Source organism: Rhinolophus sinicus, chromosome 3, assembly GCF_057876585.1.
Source record: "Rhinolophus sinicus isolate RSI-liver-muscle chromosome 3, RSI-T2T, whole genome shotgun sequence".
NCBI lineage: Eukaryota > Metazoa > Chordata > Mammalia > Chiroptera > Rhinolophidae > Rhinolophus > Rhinolophus sinicus.
The window spans coordinates 52,960,881-52,980,899 of NC_142503.1; the positions used below are offsets into that span (position 1 = coordinate 52,960,881).

General features: G+C 38.2%; 1 protein-coding gene across 5 annotated transcripts in view; it reads left to right on the forward strand.

Moving 5' to 3' along the window:
* ATG10 (autophagy related 10) overlaps positions 1-20,019 on the forward strand; it is a 330,308-nt gene that overhangs the window by 115,096 nt on the left and 195,193 nt on the right. For all 5 annotated transcript variants that reach the window (XM_088796595.1, XM_088796597.1, XM_019746380.3 and 2 more), the window contains one exon: positions 16,272-16,391. In XM_088796595.1, the coding sequence (XP_088652721.1) occupies positions 16,272-16,391 (120 nt within the window). The remainder of the gene's footprint in view (positions 1-16,271; positions 16,392-20,019) is intronic.

The following is a 20,019-nucleotide window of genomic DNA, read 5'->3' on the forward strand; positions in this document are numbered from 1 at the left end:
AAAAATTAAAAACATTTCAGAAAGGGCAAAAAGATAGCTAAATGTCTTTACAAAGTCAAAACGGAGTCTTGTCTAACAGGCCCACCTGAGGATGAATTAATTATTTAGGGGACTGTACTTTTGCTTGACATTAATATTGTTTAGGGCCCAGGCTGTGCAGTTACAATTTTTGTCTAATTAAGATGCTTTTTTTTTTTTCCTCTGGGACAAAAACTACTCCTACAGGTTGTATTTGTATTGCCCTATTTCCAAGATTTTTATAACTTTTACCATTTGGCTTGCTCCTTCATTTTGAGTTCAATAAATCTTTGTCACAGGTTTACTTACATGAATCATGTTTCTAAGTTCTTAAAAATGACAATTTGACAATGGCCTCCACTCTTTAGTGGCAAAAGCATAAGCTGTACTTTTCACATTAGGAAAACATAGACCCTGTGTAATACTCAACATTATAGGACCCCAAGTAGAATCCTTTTTACTTTTTGAAGGGTCAAATATGGACAAGAGGAAACATTTACAAAATGAAAACTTGACCAAAAACTAAATGTTGAGTATTGAGAAATTCAAGTAAAAAGTTTTGAAATTACATGATTTAAGAATTGTTACTTATATTTTAATAGAGGAAACTAAAGAAACTAGTGGCAACAGTTTACACTAGTCCTAAACTGGATTCATTTGGATATAGATGTTACAAGATTATTTTCCCTCCCTCTCTGCTCCCCTCCCCACTTCCCCTCTCCTTTTATTGAGCATAAGGTTAACTGAGATTGTGCTAATGATGAGGCAATCAAGTTGGGCATAATGTTTTGTGACAAATTATGAATTGACAGCAATTCCTGATGCTTATGAATTTCTGAGAAAGATAAGAAACCCCTTAAGGAAAACAAGTAGGGTAAAGTTTATATAAGTAGATTTCTTAAGACTAGAGCTTGATTTGATTATTAATATCTTTGAAGCCTAGAGATGTGTTTTGAGACTCTGCAGGCAGTGTTTGAATCATAAACATAGTTAAGGGACCATAACAACAACAAAGTGCCATAGGGAATATTTGGTGATTACTCCTTGGAAACAAATGTCTTCTGCTGAGAAGGCTAGGTGTAAAACAATGGAAAGTAGGGGAATGGAGAGTAAATCCTACCCAAACTCATTAGGGACAGGTTGCTGAAAACTATGCAGAACCAGAGACTCCAGGAATGTACCTGGCATCCGAGGCCTTAAAGTGCTTGATCTCATAGGAGCACTTACTACTATGAATTTAGATTTGAAGTTAGGGTTATTTCCTATCACTGTCATTTAATAGCTTTTGGAGGAAACTTCGACATATAATAGCTTTTGGAGAAAACTATCATCTCTTCTGAGCTCAAGAACCTAGGGAGCATTTGAGATCTTGCTCCCTAGCATATGCCATCAGTTTGGCTCAAATAAACTCATAAAAATTCTCTAAAAAAGAACGTATAATGGTTTCTTGTGCCCACTGTTTAATTGGAATCCCTTTAGAGTTTTAAGGCTATTTATAAACTCTCCCTCTTTCCCCCATTTTCTTGTGTTCTTAATCTATACTCAGACCTTTTGTTTTTAGTCATCTTAAAAATTTTTATTAAAATATAGCTAACATAAAATATATTAGTTTCATGTGTACTTCATAGTTAATAAACATTTATATATCTAAAAACATGATCACCATAATAAGTCCAGCAACCCTCTGACACGGTACTATGCTGTCACAATATTATTGACTGTGTTCCCTATGCTGTACATTACATCCCCATGTCTTATTTGTTTTATACCTGGAAATTTAAACCTTATTCCTTTTCACTTCCCCCCTTTTGAATTTTTTAGTTACAGTTGACATTCAATATTTTATATGAATTTCAGGGGTACAGCATAGAGGTTAGACATTTATATAATTTAAGAAATGGTCCCTCTGACTAGTCTAGTACCCACCTGACACTATACCTAATTATTACCATATTATTGACTATATTCCCTATGCTTTACTTTACATTCCCATGACCATTTTGTAGCTACCAGTTTGTACTTCTTAATTCCTTCACCTTTTCACCCTGCCCCGCAAACTGCCTCCCACTTGTCACCCCAATAAATCTAGTACCCATCTGACACTATACATAGTTATTACAATATTATTGACTCTATTCCTTATGCTATACCCTACATCCCCATGACTACTTTGTAATAACCAATTTGTACTTCTTAATCCCTTCCCCCTTTCACCCATCCCCCAACTCACCTCCCATCTGGCAACCATCAAAATGTTCTCTATCTATAAGTTTGTTTCTGTTTTGTTTGTTTGTTTATTTGTTCATTTTGTTTTTTAGATTTCACATATAAGCAAAATCACATTGTATCTGTCTTTCTCGGTCTGACATACTCCACTTAGCACAATACCCTCTAGGCCCATCCATGTCACCGCAAATGGCAAGGTCCCATTCCCTTCCATGGCCAAGCAATATTTCATTGTATATATGTACTTCCTACTCTTTATCCATTCATCCATTGAAGGACACCCAGGCTGCCTCCACATCTTGGCTATTGTAAACAGTGCTGCAATGAACATGTGAATGCACATGTCCCCTCGAAGTACTGTTTTGGGTTTCTTTGGATAAATACTGAGGAATAGGATTACTGAGTCCTTTGTCTGTTGTAACAGCCTTTGTTTTAAAGTCTGCTTTGTCAGCTGTAAGTATTGCTACCCCAGCTTTTTTTTTTCCACTTCCATATTTCATGAAATACCGTTTTCTCATCCCTTTACTTTTCAGTCTGTGTTTGTCTTTTGATCTGAAGTGAGTCTCTGGTAGGCAGCCTACGAGTATGTAAGGGTCTTGTTTTCTTATCCATTCAGCCACCCTATCTTTTGACTGGAGCATTTGATCCATTTACATTGAAAGTAATTGTTGATAGATATGTAGCTATTGCTGTTTTATTTATATTTTTGATTTTTGTTGTTGTTGTTGTTGTTGTTTGTTTTAAAGAAGTCTCTCTAACATTTCTTGTAATACTGGCTTGGTGGTAATGAACTCCTTTAGCTTTTTCTTGCCTGGGAAGGTCCTTTTTTGTCCTTTGATTTTAAATCATAGCCTTGCTGGGTAGAGTACCCTTGGTTGTAGGCCCTTGCTTGTCATCACTTTGAATATTTTATGCCAATCCCTTGTAGCCTGCAAAGTTTTTGTTGAGAAATCAGCTGACAGTTTTATGGGAGCTCTTTTATAAGTAGCTAGTTGCCTTTCTCTTGCTGCTTTTAAGTTTCTCTCTTTGTTTTTAACCTTTGCCTTTTTTATTATAGTATGTCTTGGTGTGGGCCTATTTGGGTTCATCTTGTTTCGGACTCTCTGCACTTCCTGGGCTTGTACGAGTACGTTTATTTCCTTTGCCAAGTGAGGAAAGCTTTCAGTCATTATTTTTTCAAATAGGTTCTCAGTTCCTTGCTTTCTTCCCCTTCTCATACTCCTATGATATGAATGTTGTTATGCTTGATGTTGTCCCAGAGGTCTCGTATGTAAACTATCCTCATTTTATTTTTTTCCCCTTGTTCTGATGAGGTGTTTTATTCTACCTTGTCTTCCAAATCGCTGACTCAATCCCCTGCTTCATCTATTCTGCTGGTGATTCCTTTTTGTGCATTGTTCATTTCAGTTATTGTATTCTTACTTCTGACTGGTTCTTTTTTTTATGCATTCTATGTCCTTTTTTATGTTTGCTATGTCTTTGTTGAAGTTCTCACTAAAATCCTTGAGCATCCTTATAACCGTTGTTTTGAACTCTGTATCTGGTAGGTTGCTTGCCTCCTTTTCATTTAGTTCTTTTTCTAGAGTTTTTTCCTGTTCTTTTATTTGGGGTGTATTTCTTTGTTTCCTCATTTTGGCTGCTTCTATGTTTGTTTCTATGCATTAGGTAGGACTGCTATGACTCCCAGTCTTAGTAGAGTGGCCTTATGTAGTAGATGTCCAATAGGGCCCAGTGGCCAGTCTCCCTGGTCCCCTGAGCCAGTTGCTCCAGGTGTATTGCTTTTGTGTGTTATGTATGCCCTCCTGTTGTAGTTGAGCCTTGGTTGCTATTTACATGTCAGTTGACCCTCAGGCTGATTGGTTGTGAGGACTGGCTGTGACTACAGTGGAGGAGCTATAGTGCAGAGGCTGACTCTATGGAGCAGTATTTGCTTTAGCAGAGGTCTGGTGCCTGCCCAGTCTGCCCTTTGGGTGTGTCATTTGTGGAGGTGGTTGGGTGTTGCTCTGTTGTAGTCTGAAATCTTTTGGGAGAGTCTCTGTTGCAGGCCAAGTTTAGCCCTTCCAAGGGCCACTTGGTATGAGATACAAAGTAACCTGCAGATAGTTGCCACTTGTGCTGGGCTTGAAAGTGCCTGGGCGAGGCTAATCCCGAAACTGAGGCCAGCTGCCATTAATGCTCAGCTTGGGGCTGCATAGCAAGAGGTATGGGGTATGCTGAGGCCAGATGCTGCTCGTTTCGGGTTTGTGAACCTTTGAGAGATTTTAGGAAAGTCCACAGAATGAGCTAAGAAAGGCTGTTTATATGGAAAAGCCACTGGAAATGGCTTGGGTGTGCCTAAAAGTTGGGTGGGGCCAGATCTCAGGAAATCACCAGTGGAAGGTGAACGGCATTATGTTAGCTAGATTGATGGATACTCAGATATAGTACCCACCTGTTTCTGCATGCTTGGAGTGGGGAGGGCTCAACAAAGGAACAATGACTTCTGCACTTGTGTCTGGGAGAAAGATGCCACTCCAGGCTTTGCTGTGAAGCCAGTGTGGGGACAGAACCCCAAAAAGCAGTTTCCAGGCTCTTGGCCTCACATAGACAGGTGCTGGCTCAGGTAGTAAATGGCCATCAACTGTGATTGGATGGCCATCAGCTGTGGCTAGCTGGCCGTCAGCTGTAACCAGTGAGCCTTTTGCCACTAATATAACTGCTGTGGCTACGCTAGCAGAAAATGGGGGCTAGCAAGAAGATGGTGGCTGAGCCTGCAAGCGGAGCAATGAGGGTTGAGAATTGTATGGCTCCTGTTTCATGTTTCTCCAACCCAGCCACCAGCGAGAATATAGTGGTATGACTCCCCCATCTATGGCTCCATGGGTGTTCCTTTTTGGCCTCACCATGTCCTGCGTTCTTATGTGGGGAGCGGGACCAGAGACCTCGCAGGCCTCCCCGCACGACAGCCAGACAATTCAGTTCCTCCATATGTCCCTGATACCTTTTGAGCTGTTGCCCCAGCTTTGGAGCTCAGAACGAGTGATTCCGTCAGTGAATAAATCCATGTGTGGGTCCTCTAAGAGGAATGCCTGGGACTGTAACCACCTTCTGTCTCACTCAGCCACGATCTCCTCTGAATTTCACAGCCAGGACTTATGGGGACTCCTCTCCCCAGCACTAGATCCCTGGGCTCGGGAGCCTGGTGTGGGGCTGGGACCCCTTGCTCCTTTTGGGGGGGAGGGGTTTCCTCCTCAGCTGAGATGTCCCTCCCGATTTTTAATGGTCACATGTGTGTGTGGGACCAGCCTTTATGTGTCTCTGCCCCTCCTACCAGTCTTCAGGTGGCTTCTTCTGTATGTCCTTAGTTTTAGGACTTCAGTTCAGCTAGACTTGAGGCGATTCTCAGTGATGGTTATTTTGTAGTTGCTTTGTAATTTTGATATAGTCATGAGAGGAGGCAAGCACAGTGTTTACCTACTCTGCCATCTTGACCAGACTAGACTCTCAGACTCTCAGATTCTGCCTACTCTGCCTCATTTCAACCTCTTCCTAGGTTCGCTGCCTGTCCCCATGCCCAAGCCATCCTCTTCATTTTTTTTTTTTTTTTTACATTGTATCTCTGCCTTTCAATATCCTCTTATAATCCTTGTATTATCTGAAATGTAACTCTTCTAGGGCACAGACTCTGATTCTAGACTGCCTTAGGTCAAGTGGCCAGATTTAACAGCTGTGTTACCTTGGACAATTACTGAACTATTCTGTCTCAGTTTTCTCCTCTATAAAATGGAGAAAATCACAGTAACTACCTTATAGGGTTGCTGTGAGAATTTAACAAGTTAACACAGTTTTTGACATATAGTAAGAGCTCAATACATGCTATTTTAATTATTTTAATCCATACTAATTCTTTAAACAGTGGTTATACAATTTATCCCTGGTTTTTGCTGTCTTTTATTCTCTAATGTTCTTTTCTTACAAATTTGATTACAAACTATTGAGGGCAAAGACCGTATATTATTCTCTTTTTAAAAAGTCTCTTAAATACTCCCAGGATGATTCTAGTTTTCTTTCTGTTTTCCATTTTACTTCTCTTGCTTATGTTTTAAAATTTATACTCTATTTGGTTCTAAAAGTATTTGAGATTTATAAACTACACATAATATAATAACATAAAAAATAAAGAAAATATGAAGCTTTCATAGAGAGATGAGATTGGAATGTTTTATACTGAAATATATACTATGAAAAGTTGTACAATTGTTAAAGGTGGACCACAGCTAAGGTCTGAGCTTCATAACGGTCAAAGTAAAGAGGGCAACATATCACTTGCTCAGGAGAAACACAGCTTCCTTGGAAATAAATATTTAGTGAGTGAAATGCAGATTGTGAAAGCAGATCTCACAAATAAGCTAAGAAACCCTAGGGTTAAGTTCTTCAGACCTTTTAAAACCCCAACCTACTTCCGGATGTTTTTCAAATGGGGCTTAATTAGCATTTTTATGAGGCTGTCTCATATATTGTAAGATGCTTTTTATACCTTGGTCCTGAGCAGTAAACAGCAATAAGAAACTACAACCCCTTCTCTTTGTGATAACCCAGTGCGATCCCACTAATTTCTGAACATCCTCATTGAAACTGGTGCCTCCTGATGCTGGGAACCTTTGGATCTTATCTGCCTATACTTTACTCAACCTATGCTCTATCTGCTGCTTTTTTTTTTTTTTTTTAATTTAGCATACACTTTTCAGGCCTTGTCTTGTAGGATCTCTTTCATCTTTTTGGCAGGCCTTTGTCTCTACTTGGTAGGCCCTTATTCAAATTTCAAAATTCAGTTCTTCAAGAATGGAACTTAAGTCTTCCATACTCTCTTTTTTTTGGAGTCTTCTCTGATTTCCTCAGGAAAATGTTGACACTCCTTCCTGTAAGGACACACACAGCAAGTGCTAGGATGTGGTAGGTGCTGAGTGAATTAATGAAAAGCTTATGGAAATAAGAAGGCTCATTAATTTAATCCAGTTTTCAATGAAGATTTTGCAAGAAGAAAAATTTAAAGGGAATGTCACTTCCATTACAAAAATGTCCAGCTGCTTATTTATTATTTTTCCAACAAAATAATGGTTCTTGGTAGTGTATTTTAAAAACATAGAGTTCTAGGGTGGACGGGTGGCTCAGTTGGTTGGAGCGTGTCCTCTCAACCACAAGGTTGCCGGTTCGACTCCTGCAAGTGATGGTGGGCTGCGCCCCCTGCAACTAACAATGGCAACTGGACCTGGAGCTAAGCTGTGCCCTCCACAACTAAGACTGAAAGGATCACAACTTGACTTGGAAAAGTCCTGGAAGTACACACTGTTCCCCAATAAAGTCCTGTTCCCCTTCCCCAATAAAAAACAAAAACAAAAAAGCAAACACAGAGCTCTGTTATCTGTGTTTAGACTAGCAGCGAGTCTATAGCTTCTGACATAGTGTTGATCATTTTCTTTACCTTCCTATTTGTTGAATATCTCTTGTACCTCTAAGGCTGGATTTTCCTTTTTCTTTTTCAGTTGGGAGTGTAAAATCGATATTTCTAAGTTTTCCCCCTGATTCCCAGTGTAAGCCTGCTTCAGAAGCATGCTTTCCCTCTTCCTCTTTATGGTAGTGCTCCTCTTTTCTGTGGTCTAAGAGCTTCTTATCGGCCCTGTACTGTTATTGATGCTTTGGGTTTTCTCATTTTGACAGAGGAGGGACTTATGTAGGGATGGTGTTGACCTGGTCGTAGTGAGCAAACTCCCTTCGTCCCCTTCACTGCATCTAGATGCTAGAGGACTCTTGCTCTCAGTGGTAGGTTGGAGAGCAGGTTGACAGGTTCAGCCAAATTTAGGATCTTTTCTGTGCTCAGGGAAGGTCCTTCCTTTCCTATTGTTTAATCTTTTGCTCCTGTGTCTATAATGAGGGGCGTGTTTTTGTGTGGTTTGAAATAATTTATAGGGCTTGGGGACTTGGGAGAGGAGGGGTAGTGGTGAGACAGCACCATTCTGAGGCTCATCTGTTCCCACAGCTCCCTGTGGTGGACTTTACATCACCATACGCAGTGCTCCCCTTGGCTTCACCTTCCACTTCTGGCCATGGACATTATATTATTGAAAGACAACTGCCTTGAAAGAAAATCACCAATGGGCATTGGAAGCCAGTAGGGGAGGGGGCAACTCAGGCTCATTTTTCTGAAGGAACTATAGAATGGGGGAGAGTGAGATGCCTTCTTATCCTCTTCCTAAGTGGAGCTCCTGCTGCAGACATAGCAAGGGAAGCTCAGCTACCAATAACAATCCCCTCAATTCTAGGCCAGGTGCAATATTGTATCCCAGTGAAACTTTGATTTGGGATATGTGTTTCAGTGAAACGACAAGGAGGGAGCACTGAGTCTGTTGCTGTCATGACTGAACAGACTTCCTCTTTTGCTGCTTCCCTATTTATTGGATTACCTGGGCCATGCCTGCTGTGCCCCACCCGGGCTGACAAATGCCTTGAAATCCAGGCCTTTCACTAGTCCCATCAAAATGAACCATCTTTTGTCTCAGTTTTCTACCATGATTCTTACTCAAAAGTCATTTCTGCTGCTAATTGTAAATACTAATGTTGGGGCCTTCAGAATGAGGTCATCTTTCTGGATTCCACATTTAAATTCGTACCCTGGGTGTTTCTTTGCTCTCTAAAATTTGAGGACCACTGCCCAAGGACCCTGCTAGGTAAGTGATTAACTAATTAAATGAATTCAAACCAAATTCTCATAAAGGTAATGGGTTGAGTTTAACTTTCTAGCTAGTAATTACGTGTTTTGTTAGGAAAGAGACTAAATCTAAAGTTATAATGTAGAATTGCTGCAAGGAGGGACAAGAAGTTGCTTACTTTTATTAGTTGAAAATGATCCTTAATGTTGAAGTATATGCATAGTATGTTCTGTGATAATCACATTTTTATAAATGATCTTAAGTTCTGGGGAAATTTAGTTATATTTCTTAAAGTGTTTTAGTCTCCTTATGACCCGGATACACATTGATTTATAGATTCATCCAAAGAAATGTCTCTGACCAAAAAAACGTATCAGTTCTCTACACATTAGATTAAAAAGCACATACAAAATATGGAGAGTAGTAGTGAAAAAAATTGTTTTTAATTAAATAAGGATCATTTGAACAATGATTATACAAGATACTAGAATTCACTGGGGCTGCTTTTCTGAAAAGATATATTTAATAGCAGCAGAATAAGCTTCTTTACTCTGTCTAGTCTTAGGGCTAACCGTAGTTTAGAAAGACTTCTTTCACTTGGTGGGGAGAATAAAATATTTATTCTACCTTTCTAATCTGCTGAAACAGTTAAAAAAAAAAGGGTTTGATTGTTTGAGCTTAAAAATATATAAAACAACTGTTTAGCAAGAGAGACTCAAGCAAAACAGATGTATAAACAACTTATATTTTATGACATGAAAGGGCTCTGACTCATTTCTAACTTTTACTTAAAATAAGATATGAGAGGTTCATTGTTTAGGATAGATGAGAGTTAGAATTCATTCTTTTACTGAGAGTTCACCTGTGTTCTGTTTCAGTCTGGAAACATAGTTCACGTCTAAGGTTTTTCCTTTATCAAGTAAGGATTATTCTTGTCGTTGCTTAATAAGCTGCAGTGGTGGCTATTTCCATTTTTGATCATAATTTCAACCATCTCATAATAGGAAGTTATAAGATTCTAATTTCTGCCTCTACTAGTATATAAACTTCGTAGAATACCAGAGTATTACAACTTGAAAAGTACACATTAAAATGTTGATTATATTATATTTCCATTTTTAATGAGTTGAAATATTCTTACTTGAGCAAAAAGAATAATTATTCAGTGATATTTCATTATGACACATTATCATGATTTGAATTGAGATGGATATCATTTTAATATAGTATAGTTCCTAATTTTGTAATCAAGCCATAAGTGTTTTTATTATTGTATGTAACATCCTTCAGCAAAGCCTAGTCTTAGATAATTTTAAAAGTATTCAACCAAATATTAATTAGTGCTTTGATGTTCAGTCATCTTGCTAGTGGCACAGTGCTGTTAATTAGATAAACTATGGCTATTGAGTGAAATTTTATGTTTCAGCTAACATTTTGAATAGTTCAGTAAACCTCAAGTAACCAGAGGGCTTAGGGAATGGAGTGTTTTTACTTAGTTCAATTTTGTTATTAAGTAAGGGTTTGTTTGGAATTTATAACATATTCCAAAATATATTAATATTCTTTATGAATTAGATTCAGTTTTTCTTTGATTGCATACTTCTCAGTAAGTGTCAGGGCCATCATGTCGTTGGAAAAACTATTTCTCTGACTGCACCATTTCATTCTTCCTAGTCTAGTTCTGTATCCGCTCCCTGAATGATTGAATGTGTTCTGTTATCATCTGTGTAATGTTGATTTACAATCAGTATTTACAGCCCAGATTTCTCTTTCCTTCTGAGTTCCAGATCCATGTCAGAATGCCTGCTAAATATCATCACTTGGGAATGCCATAGGCATTTATAACTGAAATTCAGTATGGCTAAAATAAACTCGTTTCACTCCCAAAGCTTCTCTTCCTCCAGGGTTCCTTGTTTCAGTCAGTATACCATCACCTAAGGCAAAAAGCTGGGAATCTTTCTTCAATCCTCTCTCTCACCATCCCTTGCATACTAAGATCTACCAGTTGTTTTAATGAGTATACCATCAAAAAGTCTTTTGAATTCCTCCCTCTTCTGCCCTACTGCCAATCTTTGTTTAGTATCATTATGTCTCTCCCAGATTCATTTAAGAGCCTTTTAACTGGTCTTTATCCAGCCAGGCAAGACCTGTAGTCTCCACTGGAAGCCAGAATGCAGACCTGATCAGTTCATTCCCGCTTTCAAACCCCTTTTGAGCTCTGTCTACATCAGCACTAGTTCTCCCAGCACCCTTTTTCTACCTCTATATTTCAGTCAAACAAGAGTCCTTCAATTATCAAACGTTCTCTTATATACAGACGTTTACACATTCTGTTCCCTTCAGTTCCCCCTTTTGCTTAGTTAGCTCCTGTTCTTCCTTTGAGTGTGTTCTTAGATGTCACTTTCCCAACTTGTACCTGCATTGAAGCACTTTATCAACCAGAATTCTGTGCGTAACCTGGAGATCTCACATCTCAGAAACATTTAGTGACTGCCTCAGTAGCTTATTGTCTGCAGTTTATCATCTCTTCTGTACTTACATTCCTGTACCTGGTGCTTTCTCTTCCCAAACCTGTTCTCCCACTGTTCCCCCACCTCCTCAGATTTTCCATTATGATCTCAGGAGCACACATCCATAGTAAACAAACTTACCCAAAGCCTTAACCCATTATTTCCTTCACTACCTTCTGTGAAATAAGTTGTTAAAAAGCGTTCCCCCCAAAAAGAAATCTATGGTCAAAAGAGATGAGAAATCCCGAGTTAATAGTTTCTTCACCACAGTGTGCATTGTAAATACTCAGGGTGGGGATGGTGATCAGTTTCCATACTTCTGTCTCTCATGATGTTAATTAACATCTTCACAGATCAGTGCTTCCACCAATTAGTTTTAAAGGAAACTTGGCTTAAAAAAATATTGGAACCCTTTGAATGGAAGCGGCTTTTTCTTCCACCCTTCAAGGCTCAGGGTATTGGTCACTGCTTGTTCAGCCTCATGTAAATATCCCTGCTTCTTTGAGGCCCCTGCAGTTCAGCTCTATCAGATATGGTGGGGTAGGTTTTCTTCTCACGTGTTGTCCCTGTCCACTGGTAGCGGCTGCTTTTAGTGCCATCTTGAGAAGGAATCCAAGGATTTGTTCTGGTTCATCAGGAGCACATGGGTTAGTTTATTTGTGATCTTGATGGACTTGGTGCTGTAGATTATGTATCATTTACTATCTTTGTGCTCTTTCTTGTACTATTTGCCCCTTTTCATTTACAAGTCTCCCAGTTGATCTTCCATACTCGTTAAAGAGCCCTCTAGCCCCACCAATTGTCAGGATAATCCTAAGTGATTTCAGTGTCCATGTGGAAAACAGCAAACATTATAAGACTGTTTTTTTCGTTTTTGTTTTTTGACTTCCTAAACATCAGTGACCTTCAGCTGCAAGCTAGTTTATGTACTCACTTCCGTGGCCACAGCTGAGACTTCATCAAGATCTAAAATCTCATAGTCTTCCCATTCTTTCATTTCCCTCCTTTCACTACAGCTGTTCTTAGCCCTTTTTGATATCTAATCTTCCACGATACTGCCTTATTTGCCCATCCCCTTAAACCTTCTCTTGGCATCTTTTCCTTTTCCACCTACTCTGAACCTCTGAGCTAATCTCACTAGCATATACTGTTTCCTCTTTACCAGGTCCTTCCACTGAATCAACCCAGAAAACTCCAAGTTTGCATGCATGGTCGAGTGGCCTTCTCTGCTGGTTCCCACACTTGAGGATCTGAGCGCTCCTGAAGGCAACCACGCTATGCAGAGTATCGCACCACCAATTCAGGCTCTCCAACCTGGAGAGCTTTACTTCTCTTGCTGGGCCTTTACTTCTCTTTGCTCATCTTTTTTTGCTGTCCTCTCATTGCTCTCACCAGCATTTCAAATTGATACTCATTTTCTCAAATTTCTCCTTTCATCACTATCCCATCACTTCTCTAGCCCATCTTGCCTGCCCCTGCATCAACAAATCTTGTGACTATCAGATTTTGTCTTCCCTAACTTTGGGTCCTGTTCGAAAAACTTTAAATTTTATGTTCAGTGTTCATCCTCAAATGCCTTTCCTCCCATTGCAAGGGACAAGGTGTCCATTGTATTGTTCATATCCATCCTTCTGTGCTGTTGACCACATCTCCTGCCAACCCCTTTAGGACATTGATTCATCTTTTTTCAGCTTTTCCATCTCAACCCTACCCCCTTTGCTCAGCTCAAATGTATATTCAGATATCCCCCTTTCTTAGGCAAAACAAAATCCTTCCTTAAGTCTATGTGCCACTTCTGTCCCCAATTTGTATGTATTTTTCAACCAAGCTTTTTGAAAAAAAGTTGACAAAGTTTTCACTATTTCTTTTTAGTTTTCTCCTTAGGCCATCACAGCCTGGCTTCTCTCTACTGCTGCTGAAATTGCTCACGCAGGCACCAATGACTGCTCCATTGTCAGTTCGGTGGATGTTTTCAGTCCTTTTCTTAACAGGCCTCTCTTTTATTTTGACATTATTGGTTATTTGTTAGTTATTCTCTACTCCCTTGAAACCTTCATCCCATTGCCCTTCCTAGGAGTTCCTCCTAATGCCTAACTTTGTATTCTCTAGCTCTTTTGTTGGTTCCTCTTCCTCTATAGCAGGGGGGTCCAAATTTTTTTCAACGTTTTTCACCAAGGGCCATATGCGGTAAAATACACAAACAGCCGGGCCACTCGCTTGAGGTAAAGTACATATTGCCTCACCTGGTTTATTTAAGTAAACTAAATATATTTTTGGAATTTGCTGCGGACCAATTAAAAATGGATTGCGGGCCACAGTTGGCCTGTGGGCCGCAGTTTGGACACCCCTGCTCTATAGGTTCCTTAAATGCCCCAGTGTTCTAAAGATTTCTTTCTCAACACACTCTTCTCACTATTCATAGAGATTCCTAACTTTTTGGTGAAGACCATTTAAACAATCTGTAGAAAATTATAGAATCTTTCTCCCCCCAAATATAGATAGGCATGTACATGCAAAATTTAGTGTAAACATTCATGATCCACCAGAAGCCATATTAAGAATCTGCTATATGCATTCGAACTGAGTAATATTCATCCTCACTGTTTCATTTGTCTCTTTTATACAGACAACTTCCAAATCTCTTAAATCAATCTTGGCTTCTCTCCATAACTTAGCATGCCTATTCTTTCGGCTCTCTTTCATTACCTGGATTCAGATCCTCATGACCTCTCACCCAGATCACTGCTGCAGGTTCTAACTCTTCTCCCTGCCTTCAGGCTTGTGCCCCTCAGATCATGTTCCATAGATCCTGCAGCGATTTATTATTTTGACCTTTTCAGCTCCAAGGTCTGATTCTCCATTTCCTGGATGACTCTTGCATAACACATACCCTCCCACATTCCCCTCCTGAGTGAGGGACCCTTCTTGTGCCAACTATAATCTGTACATGTCTTCATTATTGTATAGACTTTAAGTAGAAGTCCTCTTTTCCAGTGCAGTAAGATGAGAGTTGAGCAATTAATTAATTGAGGAAGTCGATTAAAGATAGAATTAAAAATAATATACATGCATACTTGAAATATTTTACTTCAATTTATACATACAATTTATATTAAATTGTATAAAGACATTCACTTGCCAAATTTTTCATTTATGACCAAGGCATTGTCTTTGAATGTTGATACTTTATTGGAATTCATTGTTCATCCCTGATTAAACTGAGCCCAGAATGCATCCTCTGGATTTTTGGTTTAAATGAAAGTTTTGATTTAAATGAAGAACTGAAGCCATTTTATGCAACAATCTGAATGCAGAATTGTATGATTTCCCCACCACCAAATTTTTCAGTTGCATTGTCCATAGCTAGTTCAATAGCAGTTTGGTTTTCTTATGGAGACTTACCTTTATACAATTTTTCCAAGGCATTATATCTTAGAAATAATAGTTGTCTATCTTTTTAACTTATATTTTATTGGTGTGGTTTGCATAACATTTAATTGCAGTATACTTATAATACAAGAATGTAGTTTGTGAGCATACCTTCAACTGAGAGGAGTAGAGGTACTTGATGATCAGAATCCTGTAGATATAAGTCATTTTATGGAGGGAATGGACATTGTGTTCATTAATCTGGCAAAATTGGTTGAATGGAGGTTGGTTAAGAGAGTTTCTATTGTGATTATTTTTATTGCCTATTTCCCTTCATTACTGTATGAGTTCTTACAAGGCAAGGACTATATATTTTTTTCCACATCTAGCCTTCATCTGGGCACAGTACTTACTACTTAGTAGATATTCAATATGCATTTGTTGGATGAATGAACAAATTCTTATAAAAGTCATACTAAATTTGAATAATCAGAAAGAACACTGGAACACCTGAAACTACTGAAAAAAGAAAAAGAAAGAACACTGGACTGGGACTCAGATATTATAGATAGATCATTGGCTCTGGAGCCAAACTGGGTTTTAAATCCTCTCTCATTGATATTCTTGAGCAGATTACTGTCCTTTTTTCATTTGAGGGATGGGGGTAACACCTTTTGGACTGTGTGAGGACTAAATGGGAATGTGAAGTGTCTAGCATAGTACTTGCCAAAGTAATTGGTCAACAAGTACTAATTGACCTGATGATGCTTGTTACTAATGAGGAGAATGAGGGAATTTACTTGGTCTATCTTTTCTCATCGAGAGACTTGAACAACATAATCTGTGAGTTTCCTACTAGCTCTAAAATTCTCTTTCTATAAAGAATGCTTTATGTTTTGGACAGATTTATATAATAAGTATATAGGTATTCCTTGATTTGTCACATTTGTAGACCCAATAGTAGGTAACTAATTAGGTGGTCATAACCTTACACCTTGAAAAACAAATATTTTTAGACTTTAGAACATTGTTAGTGAGTTGAACTCTTCTAATAAAGTGTGCAGACCAGCTCAGCTCCACTCGTCACTGTCCTATTCTTTACATAAGAGCTAAGGTAGGAGGTACAGGAGGAAGTTCTGAGGTTGGAAACATCAGCTTAGAAGAGGTGAGATAAAAGCTCTTGAAACTAAATTTATGGACAAACTAAACTTTTCGAACCATAGATGTGTGTTGGTTTATAAATCTAGGTTTTGGGTTTCCATGTTGATCACATGTTCTTTCTGATTAAAAGAAGGGGATAGGATGAGAAAGATAGAAACAAAACTTCTTTGGAATGGCTCTGAGTTTATTTTTCTATTCTATGTTTCAAATTTTGGTTTGTTTAAAGAAATAAGTAAATTAGCAGAATTTCTTTCAGTATTCATTCTACAGCTGATGCTAATGCTTAGTTTTTGTATTGCAGTTATCATTTAGTATGGAAGAAGATGAGTTCTTTGGAGAAAAAACGTTCCAGCATTATTGTGCAGAATTCATCAAACATTCACAGCAGATAGGTGATGGTTGGGAATGGAGAACATCAAAGGTAAGAATAGAAAATTTTATTTCCTATTTAAATGGAGTTTCTTTTTGTTAGTTTGTGGGGTTTTTTTTTGCCATGTAAAACCTCAGTAATTGAAACTAATATGAAAGCTAGATTGATTTAGTAAAAGGCTTGAATTTTAAAACAGATGTCCATTTTATTACTTCAACTATATGTACCCATTATAATTAGGCTAATGAAGTATTATCTAGAAAAGTCTTTAGGTAACCTGCTTTAATTTAATAGATAAGAATACTTAGCATATAAATTATATGATAATAAACAGATGCTTCAAACCATTTGTTTACACTATTAATTTTCATAGGAAACCACTTTTGTTCAGAGAGTGAAAAGATAACCCTGAAATCAAACCACAGTCAAATAGTCAAACAATCACAAATTCTGAAATATTGAGGACTGTGTTAATTGGGAATTTCTTAATGATGTAAATAAATTCCAAAACATTCTTGCTTTTGGTTCTAGTCAGTTATAATAATGTAAAAGGTCTATGTACTCATTTATTTTCACACATGTATTTAGTACTGTTCTCTGCCAAATGCTTTTAGAGTTCTTTGAAATCCCTTTTTTGTAGAGAATAAGTTTTCTCTACTTGACATCTTATTTGATTCCTCAAAAGTGATGAATCTCGATTCTCTGCTGGTTGACTGTTTCCTGTATGCACTGTGAGAAACATGAACAGTTTTGAGCTGATTCCTATGATTCAGAACTAGGCCCGGGAAATCCAGGTCTTGATCAGGTCTAGTGTGTCATTGGGGAGAGAAGCCATCATTTCCTCTTGGGTCATACGCTGGCTACACTTTGGCAGGGTGGATCATGGGATGGTTCAGACGTGTAGAGTCAATTTCCTATGGTAGATTCCAGCCCCGCTCTCTCAGTTGGGGAGACAGCCCATAAACCTCATGGGCACCTCCTGCTCGAGGTTAACGTGACCTTACTGGTACCTTTTATTAATTTTGATCCTGTGTACTTGATAATTTTGTTTGCTATTTTGTCTGAATCTTTATTCATATTCTTTTGTCTATGATTATTATTGACATGTAAAAGAACTGTTCATTTTTGTATATTAACTTTGTATCTATTCAGTCACCTTACTGAATTCTCCCTTTAGTTTTCATAATTTTTCAGTGAATTCCCTTGTGTCTTCTAGATAGAGTGATGTCATCTACAAATGAAGAGTTTTTTGTTGCCTTCTTTGTAATATTTCTCTATTATTTTATGAATTGATTAGAAAAGTGTTAAGTAATAGTGATAAAAGTTCTCTTTGTCCTCATTCTGACCTTAATAGTAATGCTTCTGATATATAATGATTAAATAAAATGTTAGTTGTTTATTAAAGGAGTGAAGTTTTCTGACGCCTTTTGACCTGTAAGAATTTGTGTGGTTACTCCTTGGAAACTTTCCCTTTTCACCAGGTTCTCTAAAAAAGAATTTTTCTTTTATCTTAACCTGGAGGCAAGATGGTACAGATTTCTGTTACCATTTTTGTGACCTAGGAGAATAGGGGATAAGAAGGTTAAGGAGGGAGCTGTGACTAAACTACATGCATTTGTGTGTGTATATATATGTGTGTGTTGGGGTGGGGGGCACTGGGAAAGATCTTTGGGAAGGAAATTATGCGTGTCAGAAGTTTCTTCACTGAGTTTGTTGAAACTAGTGCCCTGAGAACCAGTTTCCAGGATTTGTTTTTATTCTTAGTCTGGCTTCTGCTTCAGGGATGGGTATGGCTAAGTCTAGCTTCTTGTTTGCTGCCACTGCCTGCTGAGTTAGGAAAGTTCCCTACTATTGGGAGTGAGAATTGCACCTCTAATTAAGGATAGTTCTTTTTAATGTGGGGGTGAGCCTAGAGATAGTATCAAAACAAAACAAAACACTGTTGAGAGAAAATCTCTATAGCTTTAGGGCAAGGATTACAAACTCTAACGTCTACGGAGACCAGGTGTGGTAGTGTAAATGGATCAAGCTGCCAGGGACATGACAGTATGGACACTGAGTCCTGTGGTTTGTGGCTGACCAGAGTTCTTGGCCTGTTGCCAGATTGGAAAATAAGCCCAAGGGTTACCTGATCTTCCAAGAAAAATGAAAAAACGATTTGAGGGGAGAAGTCTCTAAGTGTTTAAATGTTGGCAACGAATTCAAAAAGATATTTTTCAAACACAGTGAGGACCAAACCCAACATGCCAGTGATGTGTAATAACGGGCTATGTGTGGCCAGTTGATGACGTCTGGGATTGGATGTCTGCGTGGTGTGACTGTGATTTTTCACCGCCTTGCCTCAGCGCATACTGTTGATCTGAATTAGTAAAAGGGGCTCCAGGCAAAAGATCGCTCCCTTCTGAATTTTGGGATATTATATTTTTGCTACTTAATTTCGGTATTCCTGTACCACTTTTATGGTACCACTTTTAAGGAAATTGTGAATCAGTCACGGTTATTTCCCTGAAACCTTCCATCTCCATTAATAGCTCAGTCTTTTTCTGGGACTGTTTGTAGACAGTACTTACACTACTGTTTTTGCTCTTTAGGCTCTAGAAATGTGTTTTTATTTTAAAAAATAGTTGCATTGAAGTCCAATGGGCAAACAGTAAACTGCACATATTTAAAGTGTATAATTTGGTAAGTTTAGACATATGTATAGACCTGTGAACTTCCACCACAATAAAGAAAGTGGACATATTCGTCACCCCCAAAAGGTTCCTTGTACATCTTTGTAATGCCTCCCTCTGTCTCTTCTTGCCCCTGAAAGTTAATTTAAAAAAGAATCTTGTTTATCCTTATATAGAAAGTTTCCTTAAAGAATACACGTATTGTCACTCATAACTTTAGGTTTCTTCATAAATCCCTTTGGCACCATCCATTTTATTTTTTAATTTTAAAAGAATCATAACAACATTTAGAGAATTGGTATCATTCAACTTTATAGATAAGGCAAAATATCATTTTTCCTGCAAAGTTGATGAGAAAAGCAGTGTGAATTAATGAAACTTGTAATAATTTTTAAAATTTTAAAAGAAAGCAGCTTCTAAAAGTAGTCAAAAGAGTTCTAACTTTTGTATCTGGAGGTATGCAGAACTAGGAGAGTACTTCTAAATCATTGATTTTCAGTGGGGCTGGATGCTGCACTGGTCAGTAGTGTATTATTTTCTAGTCTAAGAAGTGGGGAGCAGGAGATGGCGAATGACCAAAAATGCAATTATTTGAAAGACATTAAATATCTTAAAAACCCATGAGTTCATAGTGTTGATGGGGGTGGTGGGGGGGAATGGAGAGAGAACACGAGAGTGGAGTAGAACAGACTCCAAATGTAACTCATTGAACATCTGGGAATATCTAGGACATCAACGCCTTTATCTGAAAATTGTTAGTCAGAAGGGAAGCTCCTCCCCCCATTAATGCCTGTCTCTTTAGTGAAACCTACTTGATTATATTTTTAAATTTATATAGCAGCACACTAGAAATATATTGATTACTTCCTTTGCAGCTTAGAAACTTCTTATTGAAAGAGCTTTTTTCCTAGTTTAAATAGAGTAAAATTTTAAAATTTCAGTTTATTTTTAGAAATTTACATTAATTTTTTAATTCCTTCTTTCCAGTAGACTTTCTCTTTGGTCAA